General features: G+C 52.8%; 7 protein-coding genes and 2 non-coding genes across 9 annotated transcripts; 2 read left to right on the top strand and 7 right to left on the bottom strand.

Moving 5' to 3' along the window:
- Positions 1-2,097: 2,097 nt before the first annotated feature.
- Positions 2,098-2,217, bottom strand: QC764_0113410. The gene has a single exon. It is a non-coding gene; the product is annotated as a tRNA-Ala (tRNA).
- Positions 2,144-4,207, bottom strand: GTR2 (GTP-binding protein gtr2; the record flags this gene model as incomplete). Its single annotated transcript, XM_062950179.1, has 4 exons — positions 2,144-2,319; positions 2,350-3,750; positions 3,806-3,907; positions 3,972-4,207. 3 exons carry the CDS (start codon positions 4,205-4,207, stop codon positions 2,817-2,819), a joined length of 1,272 nt encoding a protein of 423 aa, XP_062796158.1. The 3' UTR covers positions 2,144-2,319; positions 2,350-2,816.
- Positions 2,489-2,579, bottom strand: QC764_0113400. The gene has a single exon. It is a non-coding gene; the product is annotated as a tRNA-Pro (tRNA).
- Positions 4,208-6,631: 2,424 nt separating the features above from the next.
- On the bottom strand, positions 6,632-7,809 carry QC764_705210 (uncharacterized protein; the record flags this gene model as incomplete). The annotated part of the gene is made up of 3 exons (XM_062950178.1): positions 6,632-6,919; positions 6,986-7,423; positions 7,483-7,809. 3 exons carry the CDS (start codon positions 7,807-7,809, stop codon positions 6,632-6,634), a joined length of 1,053 nt encoding a protein of 350 aa, XP_062796157.1.
- Positions 7,810-7,947: 138 nt separating this feature from the next.
- On the bottom strand, positions 7,948-8,352 carry QC764_0113370 (uncharacterized protein; the record flags this gene model as incomplete). The annotated part of the gene is made up of 2 exons (XM_062941193.1): positions 7,948-8,091; positions 8,263-8,352. 2 exons carry the CDS (start codon positions 8,350-8,352, stop codon positions 7,948-7,950), a joined length of 234 nt encoding a protein of 77 aa, XP_062796156.1.
- A 533-nt stretch (positions 8,353-8,885) lies between these two features.
- On the bottom strand, positions 8,886-11,011 carry QC764_705200 (uncharacterized protein). Its single transcript, XM_062950177.1, has 2 exons — positions 9,636-11,011; positions 8,886-9,580 (listed from the first exon to the last, which is right to left on the bottom strand). Exons 1-2 carry the CDS (start codon positions 9,972-9,974, stop codon positions 9,245-9,247), a joined length of 675 nt encoding a protein of 224 aa, XP_062796155.1. The 5' UTR covers positions 9,975-11,011; the 3' UTR covers positions 8,886-9,244.
- QC764_705190 (uncharacterized protein) lies at positions 10,716-11,976 on the top strand (the record flags this gene model as incomplete). Its single annotated transcript, XM_062950176.1, is given in 3 exon segments — positions 10,716-11,613; positions 11,679-11,913; positions 11,926-11,976. 3 exon segments carry the CDS (start codon positions 11,003-11,005, stop codon positions 11,974-11,976), a joined length of 897 nt encoding a protein of 298 aa, XP_062796154.1. The 5' UTR covers positions 10,716-11,002.
- Positions 11,184-14,142, bottom strand: IPK1 (Inositol-pentakisphosphate 2-kinase). The gene is made up of 3 exons (XM_062950175.1): positions 12,964-14,142; positions 12,632-12,901; positions 11,184-12,573 (listed from the first exon to the last, which is right to left on the bottom strand). Exons 1-3 carry the CDS (start codon positions 13,145-13,147, stop codon positions 11,996-11,998), a joined length of 1,032 nt encoding a protein of 343 aa, XP_062796153.1. The 5' UTR covers positions 13,148-14,142; the 3' UTR covers positions 11,184-11,995.
- Positions 14,124-17,805, top strand: MDM34 (ERMES complex subunit). Its single transcript, XM_062950174.1, has 2 exons — positions 14,124-14,961; positions 15,468-17,805. The coding sequence occupies exons 1-2, from the start codon at positions 14,695-14,697 to the stop codon at positions 16,812-16,814; spliced, it is 1,614 nt and encodes a 537-aa protein (XP_062796152.1). The 5' UTR covers positions 14,124-14,694; the 3' UTR covers positions 16,815-17,805.
- Positions 17,806-19,073: the final 1,268 nt, after the last annotated feature.

Genomic DNA, 19,073 nt, shown 5'->3' with positions numbered 1-19,073 from the left:
TCTAACTGCACCGGTAGTGGCAACCTACCTATCCCAGCCCGGCCAGTCCTCAAAGGCATCAAACATGAAGAGCACGCACACATCACATTTAGGTAGTCTGGAAGTTAAACCCCTGCCCTCTCCGTGTTCTCGTTAAGCTTCCAAAGTTCTAACTTGTGCACCCCGATGCAGTACGCACCACTCTTGTGTCTCCTCCCTCCCCCAAACCCCTGCAGTATCACCGTTGACTGTGTCTAGGGGTCTAGGTGGTTTTCCCCAGAGGCACCAGGTAATTAACGAACCTTTTCCGGGGGTGGACCACCCACCCGCCCGTTTAACCCAGCCGGCCCACGGGATTTTTCCCCTCCTCAGCAAAGCGGCTGAGCCTTGACCAACTTTACCTTTGCACAACAGTCTGCAGGCTCAGAGGCTGAGCTCGATTGGGTGGATTACGTACCGCATCTTTCTTGCGTTCGCTTTCACATGCTCGGTTTTTTGGAGGAACATAGATTAAATGCATGGGAAAATTGGAATGTCGTGGGACATAGATGCGGGCTGTCCGGTGGTGGGATGGATGTGCGGGTGACTTTTTGGAAGCTTACCTACTTGGGCGAGGCAGAATTTTGGAGATGAGGGTGGTGGTGGTGGTGATGGTGGCAGTGTTGGGAAGGGAGAAAGGGAAACCCTAACCCATAGAATTCGGGATGTTTCATGTTTCTTTGGGCTGAACAAGGGCTGAGAATGGATCGTGATGAAGATGGTGTCTTATTGAGAGTGTTGTTGCGAAACGAGCCGGGAGGGCTGAAGGAGTTTGACCTAGGGAGGGGGTGAGAATAGACGGGACGGGGGACTCGGAGGATGCGCAGTTGGGACCAGCTTCTAGAATCCGGAATTTTGCGCTTTTCGATCTAGATAGAACAGGCTGGAGGTCCGGAGTGTCGGGTCATCGCTCCTAGTCCATTCCTTCTCTCACACCTTTAGGAAGAGCTCTCTCTGCAGATTCGTACACCAACACCATCATCATCCCACTCGCTTTTTTCCGTCTTGAAAGCCAAACTGCGGCGTTGCACTCACCATTACCTCAAGGATGAAAGAAAAAAACAGTCAACAATCATCCGACTCCCCCGCTCCAGGTTTACCCCCTTTCCGGTTGGCCGCCCTAAGCGCGACGCAGCTGCGTTGAGATGGTACGTAGTCATTTTACTTGCGCCGTATTGGCACATCGGGTGCAAACCCATCATTCCCGGTTTGTTCATACAACAATAAAAAGACGGATGAATTTTTCGTATTGCAAGATACCTGGGGTATTGCTGCCTTGTTGAAGAGGTTTATTTTTTTGGCCGTTGAGGGGGCGCGGTTTTCAGGCTACTGAAGAGAGATTGTTTGTCTTTGGGGGCCCCTTTCCAGGCCTCGGTAACGATCAAAAGGGGAGAAAAGGGGTAGCGACAATATGCGAATCCATGCATCTCAGTGACCTTTGAGACTTGTGAATCATTGTCCGCATCGGAAGTTTAGGGTCCAAGATGCCCCTTCTACCTTGGATATTCTCAAGACTTCTTACTTGGCTCTGGAAGCCAGAAGAGCTATGCAAGTGTGACAATAGGAAAGTGAAGTAGTTTCGAGTTTCTGGTATGGTGAAATATCTTGTCAACAATTTCCAAGTAGACCTTAGTTGAGGCTGACTGCATGGTACTTACCTAGATAGGTGCTTCAACACTAACACACCACCTTCCATAAAAAGTCTTTATCCACAGTCTGCTTTGGAGTATTGTTTCTTCTGTTGGCTTCACGATTCACTTTGCATAATACTTATGACAAAGGTTCCAGTGATCCTCTAGCGAAAGTTTCTGGCTTCGAAGAGTAAGATCAAACTATACCTGTACCTACCTCAACAAACAACCAATAGTGAACCAACAGAGCTCAGTCAACAGCCCTCCATCAACAGACCTCCATCAACAGACCTCAGTCCACAACAGCCTTCGGTTCCATACCAGCCCTCAGTCCAAGCCCCAACCACACTCACCGCAACCCCAACCACAAACCAAGCAACAAAAAGAAATGACCAGACTGCAAAAAGCACAAAAGATAACCCACCACCAAATGGTGATTTACAAGCAGTGGACGGGCTGGGAATCGAACCCAGGACCTTTCGCATACATCCGTACCCCAGACTCCCAATTTTAATCGGAAACCGTGAAATATGCTAAGCGAACGCTCTACCAACTGAGCCACACGCCCTGTCTTGTTCATGCCCTCCTTCCTCATAGCCCTCCTTTTTAAAGGCCCCTCTCTCTGCTAGTATTTTAGTTAGTGTAGATGTGGAGAGAGAGAGAGAGAGAGAGAGAGAGAGAGAGAGAGAGAGAGAGGGAGAGTGGATAAAGTTAGGGCTTCCCCAAGCCACCATCTCCCTGCCACAAAACCCCTTCAGTGTTGGGGGGACGACTTGGTCTCCGCCCACAGCTCCATATCACCTCAAAAATGAGGAGAGGAGAAACACCAATTCAAGAAAGGGCCGCTGGTCTAGTGGTATGATTCTCGCTTAGGGTTCACCCTACAGCATTGCTTGCGAGAGGTCCCGGGTTCAATCCCCGGGTGGCCCCAGTACAACGACCATCTTCTCTCAGAGAAGAAATCCATTTTTGTTTTTTACCTTCCCCCTTTTTCCATCTGTTTACTTTTTGCCATGTAATTTGAACATCACAAAACAGGGTCCAAGGACAGCATCCGCGTTCACCCCTTCATCTCAGATCCTCTTTACAAAACTCATTATCACGCTATGTATATAGTTTTGCTCTTCCCCCCGCCCCCTTTCCAACCAACCCAACACACTCCGCTCATCACAGAGCAGGAGCAGCACCAGGACTAACAACCCTCTCCCCTCCCTGCCCCCCAACCACTCCCCCTCCTCCCCCCCTCGGCTTCGTAATCTCAAAAAACTCCGTCAGCCCCTTCACCACCACATCAACATTCATGTTAATCTGCGGCATCTTCTCATAACTCCCCTCCTTCATGATCGCCACCAGCGCCAGAAACCTGTCCACCTCCCTCAGCATGATCGGCCTCTGCGCGTCGGCAAGCACCATCCCGCTCTCGGCCCACTCGCACGCCACCTGATCCTCCAGCGGCTGCGACCACGGCTCCCCCTCCAGCCTGTCCCTCCACTGCTGCGTCCTCGGCCAGCTCCCATAAACTTCGGTAAAGTCAATTATAACATCCACATAATCAGAGCAGATTTCGTAGCTGGCCATGTCCTCGGGGGTCGAGTCCGTCGCAATGTAGATCTTCGTGTTGACGTCGAAGAGATAGGCCTTTTCGAACCGGCACGTCCGGCAGAGGTTCGTCAGCATCGCCTCGAGCTGACCCAATCTAGGGATGAGCTTCTGGATGACCTTGCTAAAGGCCTCAAAGATGCTGTGGTTGTAGATGCTGGTGAGGTGGAAGTTGACAGGCGCGTTTTCGATCCCCTGGTCCGACAGCTCGTCCTGAATCCGTATCGTCACATCGCGCTGGATATCCAGCTTGTAGTCGTCACTAAGGCCGTCAACCTTGTGGATGAAGACCTCGATATTGATGTGAGGGTAGCTTCGTTGGACGTGGAGAATGGTGATATTGAGCCGGGTCACGGCTTCGAGATAGTCGTCTTGGGCGTCAATGACCCAAATGAGAGCCCCAATCTCGCCAAAGATGGCGTCCATGTCGAACGAATAGGCTGGGTTTTCAAAGATGTCGATCTGACCTGGAAAATCCCAAACCTGAAACTCCATAAAAGAGCTTCAGCGTGTCAGCGGGTGATCCACACAGAACTTTGCTCTCTTGAGACGCTTACTTGAGACTGTCTTTTTGAATTCTGGCCGTCGACTCGAGAAACAATGTCTCGCTCGCTGGCAACTTGTGAAACACCACGCTCGAGATGGACGACTTCCCACTCCTGAAACAAACAGCACAGTCAGCCACAGTTCCACACTGTCCATCCAAATCCAAAGGTTCCATACCTCCTTTGTCCCATTAACAACAGGCGAGGCTTCCCCTTCGTCTGGGGCGTCGTCGGGTCAGGCACTTTTGGCCCATCTTTCTTTTGGATTCGTTGCCGGTTCTGTTCATAAACACGAGAAAGATTTAGCGCTGCTGGACTGATAAACCTGATCGGACGAGGGCGTAGAGGCTGCGAGTCCAGATCCTCTCCGTTGTCCCTCGAAGCACCGCCCCCATTGCCACCGGTAGAATACATGACGAAACAAAACAAAGTAAAGCCAGGTGAGGTGTCTTGAGAGAAAAAGAGGGAGCCCCTGAAGTAGATAAAGCAAGTCTCCCCTCCGTCACCGCCCTTGCATGCCCCCCAAGAAGCAAGCAAGCAGTCACACGACACGAGTAGGCAAGAACCCAATCCTCGAATCCTCGATGTTGACAAGCCCTTTTTGTTTGCAAGCTGTGTAAACAGCCTGGCGGGATTGGCCAAGCCGGGAACTGCTTGCCTGCTTGCTTGCTTCTGAACCGGCCGAGAGGCGGAAAGCAGAGTCGACTCAGAGACAAGACAACGGAATTGTGCTTTGGATGAAGTGGTGGTAGGCAGGTCTGAGCTGGCTTTTTGCGGTTCGACGCATGCGCATTGCCTGTGAGTGAGAGAAACAAAGGCTCTCACAGCATCTGCTTGCTGCTGGTGGTGTCGTGGCGCTGGGCCTAACCGGCGAGACGAGCTCACCTCTGGTTGGCACCATATCCGCACATGGCCTCCATTTTTCTTTTTCGCCTCGTGGACTTTTGCTGGTGTCTGTGTTTCTGTGTTCCTGTCTGACAGAGGAAGAAGAGAGGAAGAGGGAGGGAACCAAGTGGATGAGAGAAAGGGACCACCGCACTGACGGAAAGAGGCAAAGTTGCGGTCAGAAGAAGCCCATATCATACTCAACTAGGCAAGAGCGAGGCATGACAGCATAATAATCCTGAGCCAGAAAAAAAAATATCAACCGGGGTTGCACAAGCATTCTTCCCGATTCCAGCGAGTTGGACCCGGTGGCTCGGCCGCAAAGTCAAACCCCAGTGGTCACCCAGTGACGACAGGGGCAACATACAGACAGCAGATGAAAGAGTTTCGGGTAACTCACTCGCTGAAAAGACATTTCTGCAATGTTTGACACGCGGGATTTCTGCTGCCTATAACTTGCCTTTTGCCTGGTTGTCTGCCTGCCTGCCCGTCTGCTCCCGCTTATCCGCCCATCCGTCACCGCTGCGAGGCTGGTGTGACACTTGCCTGACGAAGATGACGAAGAGGCGTCACAGTTTGGTCGGAAGGCCGAGGAGTTGGTAGTGAAGAAGCAAAAAGCCGGACCGGGCGGTGTCCGCGTCCAGGGGTCCAGGGGTAAATTGTTGGTTGCGGCGGTAAAAGAGGAATCAAAGGGGGAAAATCCACAAAGCTTTGGAAAATGCCCCCAACGGTGCTGGCGTTGCTTCTAGAACGAGACAGACCAACGAGACAGAACCAACAAGACCCCTGTGTGACTCGTCGGCGATGGGAAAGTGCTAGCTGCGCAACGAAGCAATCACCTCGAGGGAAAAGTCCTCGGAGAAAGAACACAGCAAGACCTGGCACTTGCAGGGATCGTGACTTGTTGCAAGATTGCTGTGATGTGATGTAGGTTTGCTGTGGTGACCGAGGCTGTGACGAAGAACAAACGGTTGCCCTTACCTCCATGTTGAACTATCTGACGATAGACGCTCGACCTTGGGTTGAGAGCACCCCGCTTCCTCCAAGAGATCAATGCTGAACTTGAAGATCGACCATGAAAGGGCTCAGATAGCTCAGGCTGTGGTGCCAGTCAGTGATAAGCTGTAGGTGAGCAAGGTCAGATCTGACGAATAAGATGAAAACTCACCGGTGTTTTTGTATTATTTGTTGGATATAGGGGAGGATGTATATTCCTGATCCCTGACTGGGTTGGCCTGATCAATCGTCGGTGAAGCTCAATCGATACTGTCTTGCTTTGCTGAATCGACCCCGCAGGTGAGGCACTCTCTCACAGCTCGCTATCGCAGCTCCAGAAGGTAGGTAAGGTAGTGTGTTACGGCGAGCTCAGGTCATCTGAACCCCGCAGGCGGATCTTAGGCAGTGAGAGTGTTCGAGATGTGTCCAGGCTCTCTCACTACGTCATGAAACGTGTCGGGAGAAAAAAGAAAGGATATCGATAAGACTGTGCTCTGCTCTGCTGTATGCAATTCGCTGTCTCATGAGCCAGGAGGTGTTCAGTGCAAGGCGCCAATGTTCCATCGAAGGGGAGAGACTAGGAGACCTTCAGGTGAGTGCTGCTCACCGAAGCGGGCTACTGCGGGGTGCTGCCAGTCAGCGCGATTACATAAACCCCACTCCCCGAACTTTAGCGCCTGGGCCGGCCTGGAGAGATCTCGATATATCAACCGCCCGGAAGCTTGAATATTTCTTGGCACATGCATCATTAGTTACCGTAGGTCACCAGAAACGTCCTCGATTCGACTTCCCAAACCTACCTACTACTATACGAGAAAAGTGTCCTCGTCCAAAAAGTTCAATGCTATGCTATACCGTGTCCTCTGTGTGATGCTCTCCAAGAGTTCCCTCTAGGTATACTTGTGCATGCACCTAATCATCCTCACCCACTTCCGTCACCCTTCCCACTACTATCCCTCAGCCTGAATCACGTATCACCGGCAATGAGGAGCGATGCCCCGGCTTTTTGACACTACCTGACCGGCCGAAAATGGCAGCCACAAAGCTCTTCTTCTTACGTGCTGTCCTGGGCTGATCCTCCTCTCGTGGAAGCCCTTCCTTATCTCCGACGCCAGGTTGAGCTGCCCCCGGCGACGTCGAGGGTGAGCCTGGAATGGTTGGAAGCGCCTCGTCAGCGCTGGTGGGTGGTGTAAGTTCTCTGGCATGGAACCCTGCCGCTGATAATGATCGAAAGCTTGCCATAGGCTGTAGCACATGAAGGCATGTCAATGCACTGCTGGCAGGACAAACGGTCGAATGGGCAGTACTTACCCTGGCACTCAGCTTCCCCCTGGCCTTCAAGCCTCTGGATATGGCTCCCTGTGCCTCATCCAGTGTCACGTTGGCGCCTCCGAGACCTATTCCATTCATTGTCTTTTCCAGCTCCTCGATCTCCCCAGCCATCGTCTTACCGTTGCATGCCAAATGTTCTTCCTTGGTAGGGACGAACCTCAGGAAGCCCCTCGCTGGTACTACTCCTATCGCTTCTTCCATGTGTTTCTGGATCAATGCCGCATTTCGCTTATTGGTTGTCGGCAATAGTTGCGACGGTAGCGCATATATCGACATCACGTAGGCTGGGTCAAAGGTCCCTCCGAAAAGCATGCAGGCTCCGTGCTGCAAGGTGACGACGATGGAGGAGACAGGGCGCTGATACCGTGTGGATAGGTGATACGAGAGTTCGGTGATGAGAGTGAACTCGTCACTGATCTATGGCGCACGGTCAGCAAGACGGTACCCATGGCCTGGAAATATTTAGCAAAACCCACGATGACATTCGTCTTGACCTCGGCCATGACAATGGCATCCCCATGTACCCTTTCCCGGGCCGTGTTGCCCTCGGACACGGCAAAAGCGTCTTCAAAGAAGTTGACGGTGTTCTGCTGCTTGACGAGATCCGGCCTCGAGTGTCTTTTGCGCCCTGGACGAACCAGTATGTCTCCGGTTGCAGTTGCCGGAGACGATGTCGAAGGAGGTGTGTCCTGTGCTTTGCGCTCGGCAAACGACAATTCTCTTTGACCTCCCGGTGCCAACCTTCTAGGGGTCATGACGGGCGCCTTGTCGGCCGCAGCCTGTTGCGACAGCGATCGGCTCATAACGAGGACTGGCAGCTGGGTTCGGCCTCGATTCAAGCAAGTGATTTCGGTTTGCGCCGAGTATAAGAAGGTGCAATGCCTGTAACTTTAGCGGAAAATATAATGTCGCCTAAGATGAGGTAGGTCGCGCATCTCACGTCAAGGGGTCCGTTCACTCGGGTGAATGGTGAGACAACCGTCTCCCTGTTTTGTGGCACGACGGAAAACCGAAAAGCTGAAGCTGATCAAGAACAAGTGAGTAGGATTCGCCTGGACGGCGTTGTGCTGTGGAATCAGGCAAGCCTAGCGGATAGGATGGTTAGACACCAGATTGGGTGGATGTAGACGCAGGACGAAGAGCCCAGCAAACGGAATAGGCCACTGACAAATTTAAAGTCGAGGCGTAGGTTCTGGGCTGAGATGATTGATGTGTTGTTCCAAAAGCAAGACACGCCAAAACTGGACAAGAAGGACAGAGGCAGGAGCGATAGGAGCACTCAGGGTCGCCACTACCACCCCGATATCTTGCAATACATATGTGCAGCTTCCCCCCTTCCCAATCATCGCGGTACAGGAATCAAGATGATGGGAGGTTTTCTGAGGCGCCAGTTTCCGGGTCACAGCATTGTCAACTCTGCCATCTCACCTTGAGGGTTACAACATCTGTTATGAAAGTATTGACAGGGAAGGACAGAGCATTTCACCCCTACAACCAATTGGGAACCACGAGACATAAAGGCATCAAAATTGGAATTCATGGTATTCGCCATCACACATTGCCTCAAAATTCAGAACCATTCACACATGAAATGTGACCTCTGTCACCACTCTCATACCACACAACCCCCACCTATCGTCGTCGGCTCAGCGGGAGGCGACGTCTGAAAAGATAAGGGCGCATGCGTGTTTGCTCTCGATAGCGCCAAACAGATAGATGAAATCTCCCGCCCTCCACCATTCGGGAACGCGGGTAATAAATGAAGGCTCATATGCATTCACAGCGAAATAGCACGTGGATAGGATGACTGCCGTGCTTCCGAAACCTGGCTGAGGTTGTCGATAAGAGCTTTTGCAACTTTGGATCTCTTCACGATGGAGGGGATATAATGATGAAGATTCTCCAACTACGGCAACGCCTTGATAACAGTCGAGATTACCTATCAAGTGCACAATGTCTCTCGGGAACAGTCCCCGACTTTCTGCAACAGCCCGCCGGCTGAAATGCAACCTGTTTCCAATCTTTCCTTGACCACAAACCTAGCAAACAGATCCCGAACAGCAAAACAGCAGCAATTGCTTAACAGATGTTTCCCATTATCCAAGTAGCCATAACCCCCAAAAACCAATACCGTAGTCCCTAAACCAAGAAGAAAAGACAGAATTATGCACAATTTAGCCCACCACACCACCATCAACCCCTCACCTCCCCCTTGTTCGACATCATCTTCCACTTCCCTTAAGACAAAGCAGGACTCTTCCTAGCCCCCTGATACCCCTCCACATAACCGCCCACCCTCTTCTCCCAAACCCCCAACCCCAACCCCACCACCTCAACCGGAATCAGCAGAATAGCCAGATACAACCCCGCATAACTCTGCCCGCACAACGTCCCCCAATGCGGCTGCTGCCCCATGGGCACATCCCTCCACCTGCAAGTCCAAGAAGTAAACGTGTCCACCGTGTCCGACGAATTCGCCGCGTAGAAGAAGACAACCGAGATCAGCGCCGCGATTAACCCCACGACTGGTGCGGCGAGGGTGGTGGAGGTGTGGAGGGTTGTTTTATTCCTCAACTAAACAGCATCCGTTAGTAGATGATAGGGGGAGGGAGGGGGCGGGGGAACGAACAGTGGTGATCTTGGAGCAGGCCAGAGAGGCAATACTGGCGAGGATGACAAACACGCTGCCAACGACGAGGGAGATGGTAGGTCGGATGTTGAAATGCTCTGGCCAGAGGGGGAGGTAGTGAGGCGTCAGGACGTGGGTTTCCTCGTAGACGCGGAGGGTGTTGCCCGCCGTTCCCAGGACGGTGAGGCTCATGCCTAGGGCGAGGGCGGTGGCGCCTAGTCGGAGGGTGTTGATTGTGCCGAGGGACTTCATTTTGGATTGGAGGTGGAGGTCGGGTTCGACGTGGGTTTGGAACGAGGGGGCCGCTGAGTGGGCGGAGGCTGTGGCTGTTTTCTCCATTGTGTGGTTGAAGGTGGTTTATATACTTGTTGTTGTTGTTGTTGATAGAGCACTGCTCTGGGTATCAAATTAGGAAAAAGGAGAAGCCGTGTAACTCGAGAAAGCGCTCCAAACAAAAGAGAACCCGAAGATGAACAAGGGAAGATGGTGTGTATGCCGTGGAATGGTGAGAGCACAAGTCTATCGAACGCAACAAAAGTGAGGAGGTGACGGGGCATACTAATACCACTTCCTCACTTACATCTTCGGCATGGATCCGGGCGGTTAGCTCTTGCTTCCCTCGAAATTCACATCACAGCAGCACCCAAGATTTCGATGCGCGACTGTTACCCTTCCACTACACCATGCGTCTAGTAGTTTGATGTCCCGTCTCCCAAGAAGTTGCCCTCCATCTTCTCCCACGCCAGAAATAGGACCCCCTTCCCCCTCTCGGGATTGGCTCGTTTGGCTCTCTGCATGCAGATTGCAGGTTTGAACAGCGGTAAAAAAACAGCAGGGACGATCATCTCCAGATGGGAATCGGCACAGGGGATCCAATCTGGGAAAAGCGTCCCCGAGGGCGAAGCGCCCTCCCGCGCGGCACATTTTACTTCCCTTGCTTGCAATTGTATTTGGCGATGTGATTGGTCTGGTGTTTGTGCTTAAGCGCCCGGGAGGAAAAAGATGGAGGGTAGGTCGGAAAACAGGTCGCTTGTGCTGTCGGGAGCAGTCAATTTTTTGATATGCCGACTTGAACTGGTCGTGAACATGGTTTATGCTCTTACCGTGTCATGTCACAGCAAAATGATGTCGATGTTGAAGTTGATGATGAAAGAAAGTATCAAAGTGGTGGGTGTTGACAGTGATAACCAGCCTGTCATCAAAGGGTTAGGGTTATACATCACCCCTCCAATCTTACCCACCCACCACCGCCAAAGATATCTCTTGGCATCCTCACCACCATAAAGCCATCTCACCACCATAAACACAACCTCAACACCAATAAACCCATCCCACCACCATAACCCCAACCTCATCCAACCCTCAAGATGACCCCCTTCCCCGTCCTGGTCCACTCCTACCCCACCACACCAACCAAAACCCTCCCCCTCTACGAACACCCCTCCCCCTCCCCCTCCCCCCCAAACGCCCTCATCTTCCTCGGCGGCCTAGGCGACGGGCCCCACACAGTCCCCTACCCCCTCACCCTCTCTCACTCCCTCCCCCCAACCCTAGGCTTCTCCCTCTTCCAAGCCCGTCTCACCTCCTCCTTCTCCGCCTTCGGGTACTCCTCCCTCTCTCAAGACTGCGCCGAAATCTTGTCTTTAGTCCGCTACCTCCGCTCTGAGCTCAAGAAACAGACGATCGTGCTGATGGGCCATTCCACCGGTTGCCAGGATTGCATGTTCTACTGCACCAAACTGGGAGAACTAGAGCCGGAGGAGAAGGTTGATGGGATTGTCCTCCAAGGCCCCGTGAGCGACAGGGAGGCGTTGGTGATGAGCTGTTGCCCGGCACAGTTGGAGAACAGTATCGCGGTCGCGAAAAAGATGGCAGAGGAGGGGAAAGGGGAGCATGTAATCGATCTAGACGACATGCCTGACGGTTGGAAGGGGAGTCCAGTTACTGCTTATCGGTGGTTATCCCTCGCTACGAAAGGGTATGGTTCTTCTGATGATGTTGTGGGTAGGTGACAAGAAGGAGTGGCTGACTTGACAAAAACAGGGGAGACGACGACTTTTTCAGCTCCGACTTCTCCGACGAGGAGCTCAAGACCATCTGGGGAGAGCTGGAAACACCGGTGTTGATCTTGCCCTCAGAAAAGGACGAGTGGGTGCCTTTCAAGCCGGCACAAGTCCAAAGCACGGTTCAAAAATGGGCGAGCTTTTGCAAGCCGGGGGTTGTGAGTGACTTCAGCGGGTTGATCCCGGGGGCGAATCACCGGGTTGATAACACGGAGGAAAACCCAGAGGGGGAAAAGTGGTTGGTGGAGAGGGTTGGGAAGTTTTTGGGGTCGTTGTAAGAAGAAAGCACGAACTCAATTAATTAGCTGCCCGCTCAAGTAAACAGTCCGTCTCCTCCCTTGGCTGCTCCTTTCCCTCGTAGAACCCGCCTTCCACAAGATCCCGCTCGAGCTCTTCCCAGTGCTTCTTCTTCTTGGCGGCGTTCTTTTTGTCGAGGTCGGCTAGTTTGGCTTCTATCCTCGTCGGTTGCCCTGTTCCATCTTGGGGGGTGGATATCCTGAGAAACAGGCTGCAGTCCCGGAGCGTCATTGCCAGCTCCAGGTTAACACCCTGGCTCGGATCATGTTTCGCCTGGGCTTGCTGCAGGAGTGGCAGAAGACTGTTGGTCCTCAACCAGTCGGCGAGGTGATTGCGATGAGACGGCGAGGCTGACGCAGGGACGATGTGCTTCAAGACGTTTTCCAAACTCCCCCGGTTACTCCGACAGGCGATGAAGTCCAGGGGACAGAGGATGCCCAGGCGGTGAGCCTTGTGGTGGGAGGGATCAAGGTGATCACGGTAGGCTTCCCGGGCACAGTTGCGGCAGCGTGTGCGCTGCGATGGTGAAGGCGAAAGCCACTTTGGTTTGAACTCGACAAAATAATCACTTGGGTTTTCTGTGAGCCTTGTTAGACATCGAAAAGCACTAGGTTCGAAGACAAGGTGTTGACTAACGAGAACGCATATCCTCTATCAGCATGCCGTACTGGGCATCCGGGAGTACTCGGGTGCCACGGAAGTCCTTGCGGCGGCCGGATTCCGCTTTGGCAAGAAGCTCATCAAGAATAGTGATTACTTTGGATGGGCTTTGGCCCAGTTTGACTAGTTGATGTTGGACCAGATTTTCGGGTGGGAATAGGGGCGTGATGGTTGAATCCCAATACTGCAGTAACTCTGGGTACGGAAATGTCTTGGCGCCAGCTTTTGGGACGCGCAGGAGGTGTCCTGTGAGAAGGTCAGATATGATGATGCTGTGGCACAGAAAAAGGAGGATGCTTTGGCAGTACCCTGGAAGATATCGCTGTGCCCGTTCGCGTGGCTTCCTGTCGTGCTTGGTGGACTTGGTGGTAATCTCACTTCAAAGACCAGGTTCGCGGCCCCCTCGTTCACGAACTTGATGGTCCATTTTTCAGGGTAAAAACCCGAAATGTCCGGGATATGGTCAGACGAAAAGCTTGCGCTTTGAGACATTGTGAAGGGTATGAAAATTTCAAGTCGGACATGCGAATGATGGAAATTCCTTGGTCGTCTGTCTGGTTGGGCACAAGTAGTGGTGTCTTGTCTCAACGGCCCCCCGAGCTTCACCGGATTGGCCGTTAGGTGATGAGCTGACGCTGAGATGGTGCCGCTATCCGCCGCGTTGGAACTGCTGGATCAATTATCTCGTGCGCGGGACAGCTGAGATGCTTTGTGCGACTATTCATGGTGTACTACTAGTAATCTTGATTAAGGTAGGGGTAGCTTGACGGCGGCAGAGTCCGATCAAAAGCGATGGCTAGATTTTAGGACCAATCTAGGTTTTGGGTGGTTGTTTTGTTTCACAACAATGGTTTATCAATTCTTCTTCTTCCAAACATCGTCAGTCTGCAAACACCAAATGCCCCTGTCGTTGACGTCTTTCTCCGGGTTCAACTCCCGAACCTAGCTTTCTCTTCTCGGGACCCCCGGCGGAGCACATGCCCCTGCCCGGGCAAACGTCAAGATGGCGGGCCCGAGCTCTCACAGCTCCCGCCTGGTTCCAAGCAGTGGCAGTGGATCACTGGACCTCGGTCGGGCGGAGACGGGAGCTCAGGTGTCTTTGTCAGTCGGGTTCCCCGCAACATCATCGGATGACGGCTGGTCCAGTTTCGAGTGTCTGGATTGGGTATATTGTCACATTGTGTTGCATTTGGGATGATGAGTTGATGCGTGGTTGCCCAATTTCCCCAGACGCGACTGGCTGTTACCACACCCTTGTTCCGACATCTGCTACCGTGATAGCCGTAAAGCCCGGATTATTTTGTACGACAGGTAAGCTCCGGATCCGTTGGATAGCTCGGGCAGTGTGTGTTTGCACCGGTGGCTGGGCGGGCTGTACGGCGTTGAATGCAAACCTGAGACCTCCAGGTTGCAAACTGATGATGAGAAAATGAATCAATCCTAAAGGGAGGGAGGGCTTGGGCAGCCAGGCCATCAGCAACAGAGCCCTGGAGGTGCAAATGCTGCTGCAGATGTTCCAGACGGTACAGAAAAGTCATCAGCCCACTGGTCAGTGAAGCTAGGGAAAAATGGCAACCCCCCACAAAGGGTCAAGCATGGGCCAAGTCGCGGCGCAGGGAAAGCGCGAAAAATTTCCAAAAGGTCCCGTTTCTGCCGCACACAAAGACCAACCGTTCCCCGTCAGATAGCGTCATCCCTCCGCACAACCTCTCCAAAGCCGCAACTGCTCTCTCTCTTTTTTTTTTCTATTCCCACGGGCACCCGACAAAAGTCCACGAAGGTCCTTGCACCCAATCCCCATCCCCAATCTATCAGCTGCCCACCATCAAAACTTACTATTTGCCTTCCGTCGTCAACTTCATTCGCTACCTTGGAAAAAATTGCTCCCGACGACAACCCACGTCCACGACCCCTCGGTTTTTGCCTCGTGCACCTCGATCCGACCGAAGCAAGCCTCCCTGCCCTGGCTCCGGGTCGACCTGCCCCGCACACCCATCATAGCTCTTGCGATGCCTCTATAAACTGGGTGCCAATTCAACATGGCCTTCAACTTCAACTGGTCGCCGCTCACGGCCGATGCCGGCTTTTACGAGCGCGCGCGCGACCTGCTCACAACCGCCCTGAACAAGTCTCCGAAGCCTCCCATCATCGTCGATGATATCTTCGTGACCGAATTCAACCTTGGCTCCGTGCCACCAGACCTGGAGATTTTGGAGATTGGTGACCTGGCCGAAGACCGTTTCAGGGGAATTTTCAAAATGTGCTATTCCGGCGACGCCTTTCTGACGCTAAAAACGAGGGTGCAAGTATGTGCAATTTCTGTTATCTACGACGGACATATCGGACAAGTCCACCCCGGACGCGAGTCACAAGCCACCGGCATTGCAAGTGCTTTGCTAGCTACGGATAGTATGGAGGGGGCAAGTGAGGGAGCCGGGCATTTCACAAAGCCGAGAAAGGGGGGGCGGGGAGGGAGAGAGTGGGCATCTGGAGCATCTGGAGCGTCTGGAGCATCTGGACTGGAGCAAGGGCAAGTGCCCCTCGACGCCCGAGACCCGAATTTGGGGCCCGAAACCTAGGGACTGCTCCACACCAGGTTTTAGGAATTCTAGAGCTCGCGATGGGACGCTGTTTCGGTTGTTTCGCTGGCGGTGCGGTGAAAGCTGCAGGCTTGGCGCATTAGACCAGAAATTGTGCCCAAATTCGAGAGCAGGGATTCGCCCATTCTCCTCACCGCTACCCCACATAGATTGGACTTAATGGAACACATGGAACACTGGAAGCATAACAGGAGACTAATATAGCAGCGCAGGCAAACCCCCTCAATACCTACCTGTCGGGCAAGCCAGGTTTCGCATCGCCGGAGCCCCTGTCGGCGTCGTCCAGCCTCACCATCCCGCTTCAGATCACCCTGTCTGAGATCAAGCTCTCAGCCTTCATCATTGTGGTTTTCTCAAAGCAGAAGGGGCTGACGCTGGTCTTTCGAAATGACCCCCTCGAGTCTCTCAAGGTCTCGTCGACCTTTGACTCGATCCCGTTTGTCCGTGACTACCTTCAACGGACTATCGAGCAGAAGCTGCGGGATCTGATGATGGATGAGTTGCCAGCCATCATCCACAGGCTCTCACTTCAGATCTGGTGCCCGGACCAAATCATTAAGGAGGACGAGGAGCAGTCCAAGGAGACCGTAGATCACACTGTTAACCCGCTGTCGACACCTCCCCTGGATGCTGTTGACGCAGAGGGTCACCTTCTGGATCCTGCCGCCATCTCGGAATTGTCTCTGGAGGCGGGAACAGAAACACAGTCTCTGTTCTCACAAAAGGCCTTGTTCAAGCTCTCTTCGTTGACGTCCACGCAAGAAACGTCATCATTGTTCACCCCTTCGATCAAGGAAGCCATGTTCAGAGCCTGGGCGGGGCCATCAGATCGGGTTGACACAGCCAGCACACCCGGACCGGCAACCCCGAGCCTCCACCGGACCACTTCTTACACCAACGGGACCGCCCATACCTACACCTTTTCGGACACGGCGAGCCAGGATCAGGGCCATTTGCCCTCGAGACCGTCCATGGTTAGTCTCAATTCTGCCACGGCTGGCTTGTCTCTGGGCTCCGGACGGCATTCCAAGGCTGGCCGCAAAAAGAAGACCCGTGTGGTCAACTTGCGTGCCAAGACCTCGAGCGAAGGTGGCAGCGAGGCGGGCGAGTCCTCGGAGACAGCTTCCACCTCGACAACGCCCGCTTCGGAGCCCATCATGTCTCACCCCATTCTCGAGGTTCCCGAGGAGGACACGGCTACAAACACCAACAAGGTGCGGTTCGGTGGTGCTCATCCGCGCAGACCATCATTCCGTAATGATCGTGAGCCTGCCAAGGTCTCGGAGGCTGCCGTCCCCTCGATCGAGATTAGCGCGCCCAACACCACCCAGAACCAGCCTTCTCGTCAGGCGTCGCCTGTTGATATGAAGGTCCCAGCAGACTGGTCTCGGCCAAGAGCGCCATCGGAAATCTCCCCATCCGTCATTCTCGAGCAAGCGTGGGTGATGAAGATGGCCGGAGAGATTGCCCGCCGTGTATACGACGAAAAGAACCGCAATCCTCAGTTCTGGGAGGAAAGGGATGACACGCCCCCTCCTGCGTACCAGCCTAGGCCGTAATGGCGCGACTACCCGCAGCAACAACCCCTCTTATCACTTTTGTTTTTCGAGTACCAAAGATTCCCCTTTGTTGTTCTTTTCTTCTTGAACATATTCGACTCTTTTTTTTTCTCATGGCGTTGTTGTTTGTCGTTTGAAAGTATAGCGACATGGCAGCCCGCGACATTATACTTGTCTTAATGGATTGCGCTACATCATCTTGGCTTTTTGGGCTGCCGTTTTTCTTTTTTCATGGCGTTGAAGGGATATCAAAAAAAAAAGACACTTGGTTTTACCGGAAGAGGGAATATTACTACTGTTGGTTGGTTGGGTTTCTTGGTTCCGGCTGATACATCATTTTTGGGGGGCGGGGGTGGTATGGCTTAGATGGGTTGGGTAGTTTTTCCTGGGTTGAGTGGGGTCTACATGATAAAAGTTTTTGTGTGGACTATTTGATATTAGGATGGGAAAAGCATTTGTTGAGTTTGAGAGAGAGGAGGAGCGGGTGAAAGTGAGAGATCCTTTCCTGTGGTTTTTCTGGTTTTGTTTCGTTTTCTTTTTGTCCGGACGCATAAACACAACCAACCAACGACGCTTTTGATAAAGTCTATATTCCCTCCTTTTTTTCCTTTCTTTTTCTTTCGTGATGTCTTTTTTGGGGTGGGGTGTGTGGGTGTGTGGGTGTGTGGTTTTCCTATGTTGGCCGGCTTGAAGTGGTGGAGGGGGGGATATCAAATCTCGTCGCGGTGTGTGTGAGACGCCCAGGGCGATGTGTATACCAAAGTGCGGGTGGAAATGCGGTAAACAGTAGTCCCCATGCTGGTATTTGAAATCTAGCTGGAACTATGGATTTTGTTGTGGGGACTTTGGATACCTTTACCTTGACAACTCTCGACTCTTCTTTGATAATAGGAAATATTACAAGATCACATGTGGTGTGTGTGGATTTGGGATGCAAAACTTTGTTCTGATGTTGTGGATGGTGTCAAAGCCCAAGGTGGCAAACAGCAGCAAAGCCACCAGGCAAGACAACATTCAAGGAGCCAGCCAAAATGACATGCCGATTAGGAATGATTTTAGCGTGGGAGAAGTAGATATTGACAATGCAGTGAGCAAAAATGAGATGAGAATGGCAGCGTAGGTAGGTGTGTGTGTCGTCTTGCTCTAAAGACATTGCATTTCCAGTGCCTCATCCTCGTGGCACTGTCATTCACTTCCTCTGGTAGATTACACACAAAACCTTGATATACAACCAAAGCCAAAACTCCCCCAACGCCCCTTTTCTTTGCCCCATGAGCGGGTATCAAATTTTGCAATATTCTTACAAGACGCCATTTGCCAACCAGAACCCAATACCTCAGACCACATAAGTCTCACGCCTTTGCCCCCTCTGCCTTTAGCTCCTTCAACCTCTTCTCCTTCTTCTCCATTTCCTCCTTTGTCCTCCTCGTCATCTCCTCCACCTTGACCAGCGCCTTTTTCAGCTTCTCAATCTCGCACTGCTCCGTCTCCCTACTAAAAGGGTATTCCGGCCCCCTATTCGTGAGAGGAATCATCGCACTCCTGGCCAACACCCCCCTCCGACCTTTCCATCTTGGCCTCCTTCTCCCCTTTTGCTTCCCCCCCTTCCCCCCTTCATAGAAGAAGCCGGCATAGCCCCAGACGTCAAAATCTCATAGAAGCTCTCATAAGGCTCGTTGAAAATCTGCTCGTCGTAATTCCAACTCTTGACCACACCCCCATCAGGCCCGTTTTTCATCTCCTCCTTTTCCTCCTCTGTCCTGCCGTAGGGATGGAGACGGAGGTGGTGGTATAGAGTCTGGGGTTTTTCGTTTGATTCCGAGACGTAATACAGCCTTATTGTGATTTCGAACTCGCCCCAGCCGGTCTCTTTGAGGGAGAAGGGTTTTCCCGGGACGGCGTCGACGATGCGGACGTGGTTGGGGATCGATTCGTGGAGTTTGAACTGCACGCGCCGGAGCCAGTAGGTGATGTCGGTGTCGTCTACGCCCTTGACGAAGACTTCCCAGGAGTGGGTGTGGTCGTCGGGGATCCCGGGGGGTTTGGGGTTGCGGAGGGGGTCGAAGGGGCGGGCGGTGGTGCCGTAGATGAAGGGGCGGTGGATGGAGAGGGATTTGATGCGTTTGTTGGATTTTTTGTCGGCCATCTTTATTTCATGCGCGAAGGCGCGGGGAGGTGGGGGGTTGTTGTCGGTTGGGTTGGGGAGGGTGGATGTCGCGTCGCAACTGTGTTGGAAATGTTCAAAAGTGTTCAGAGAGG

This window comes from Podospora pseudoanserina, assembly GCF_035222485.1.
Source record: "Podospora pseudoanserina strain CBS 124.78 chromosome 7 map unlocalized CBS124.78p_7.2, whole genome shotgun sequence".
NCBI lineage: Eukaryota > Fungi > Ascomycota > Sordariomycetes > Sordariales > Podosporaceae > Podospora > Podospora pseudoanserina.
The sequence above is the reverse complement of the archived record's forward strand: the minus strand, read 5'-3'. Positions and strand labels throughout refer to the sequence as shown.

Excerpts from the sequence above, each read along its gene's own strand:
- MDM34 (XM_062950174.1), top strand. The coding sequence starts at position 14,695 with ATGGCCTTCAACTTCAACTGGTCGCCGCTCACGGCCGATGCCGGCTTT. Across the intron at positions 14,962-15,467 it reads CGCTAAAAACGAGGGTGCAA|GCAAACCCCCTCAATACCTA; the intron begins GTATGTGCAATT and ends ATAGCAGCGCAG.
- QC764_705200 (XM_062950177.1), bottom strand. The coding sequence starts at position 9,974 with ATGGAGAAAACAGCCACAGCCTCCGCCCACTCAGCGGCCCCCTCGTTC. Across the intron at positions 9,581-9,635 it reads CCTGCTCCAAGATCACCACT|TTGAGGAATAAAACAACCCT; the intron begins GTTCGTTCCCCC and ends GATGCTGTTTAG.
- IPK1 (XM_062950175.1), bottom strand. The coding sequence starts at position 13,147 with ATGTCTCAAAGCGCAAGCTTTTCGTCTGACCATATCCCGGACATTTCG. Across the intron at positions 12,902-12,963 it reads GCACAGCGATATCTTCCAGG|GACACCTCCTGCGCGTCCCA; the intron begins GTACTGCCAAAG and ends ACCTTCTCACAG. Across the intron at positions 12,574-12,631 it reads GATAGAGGATATGCGTTCTC|AAAACCCAAGTGATTATTTT; the intron begins GTTAGTCAACAC and ends CAAGGCTCACAG.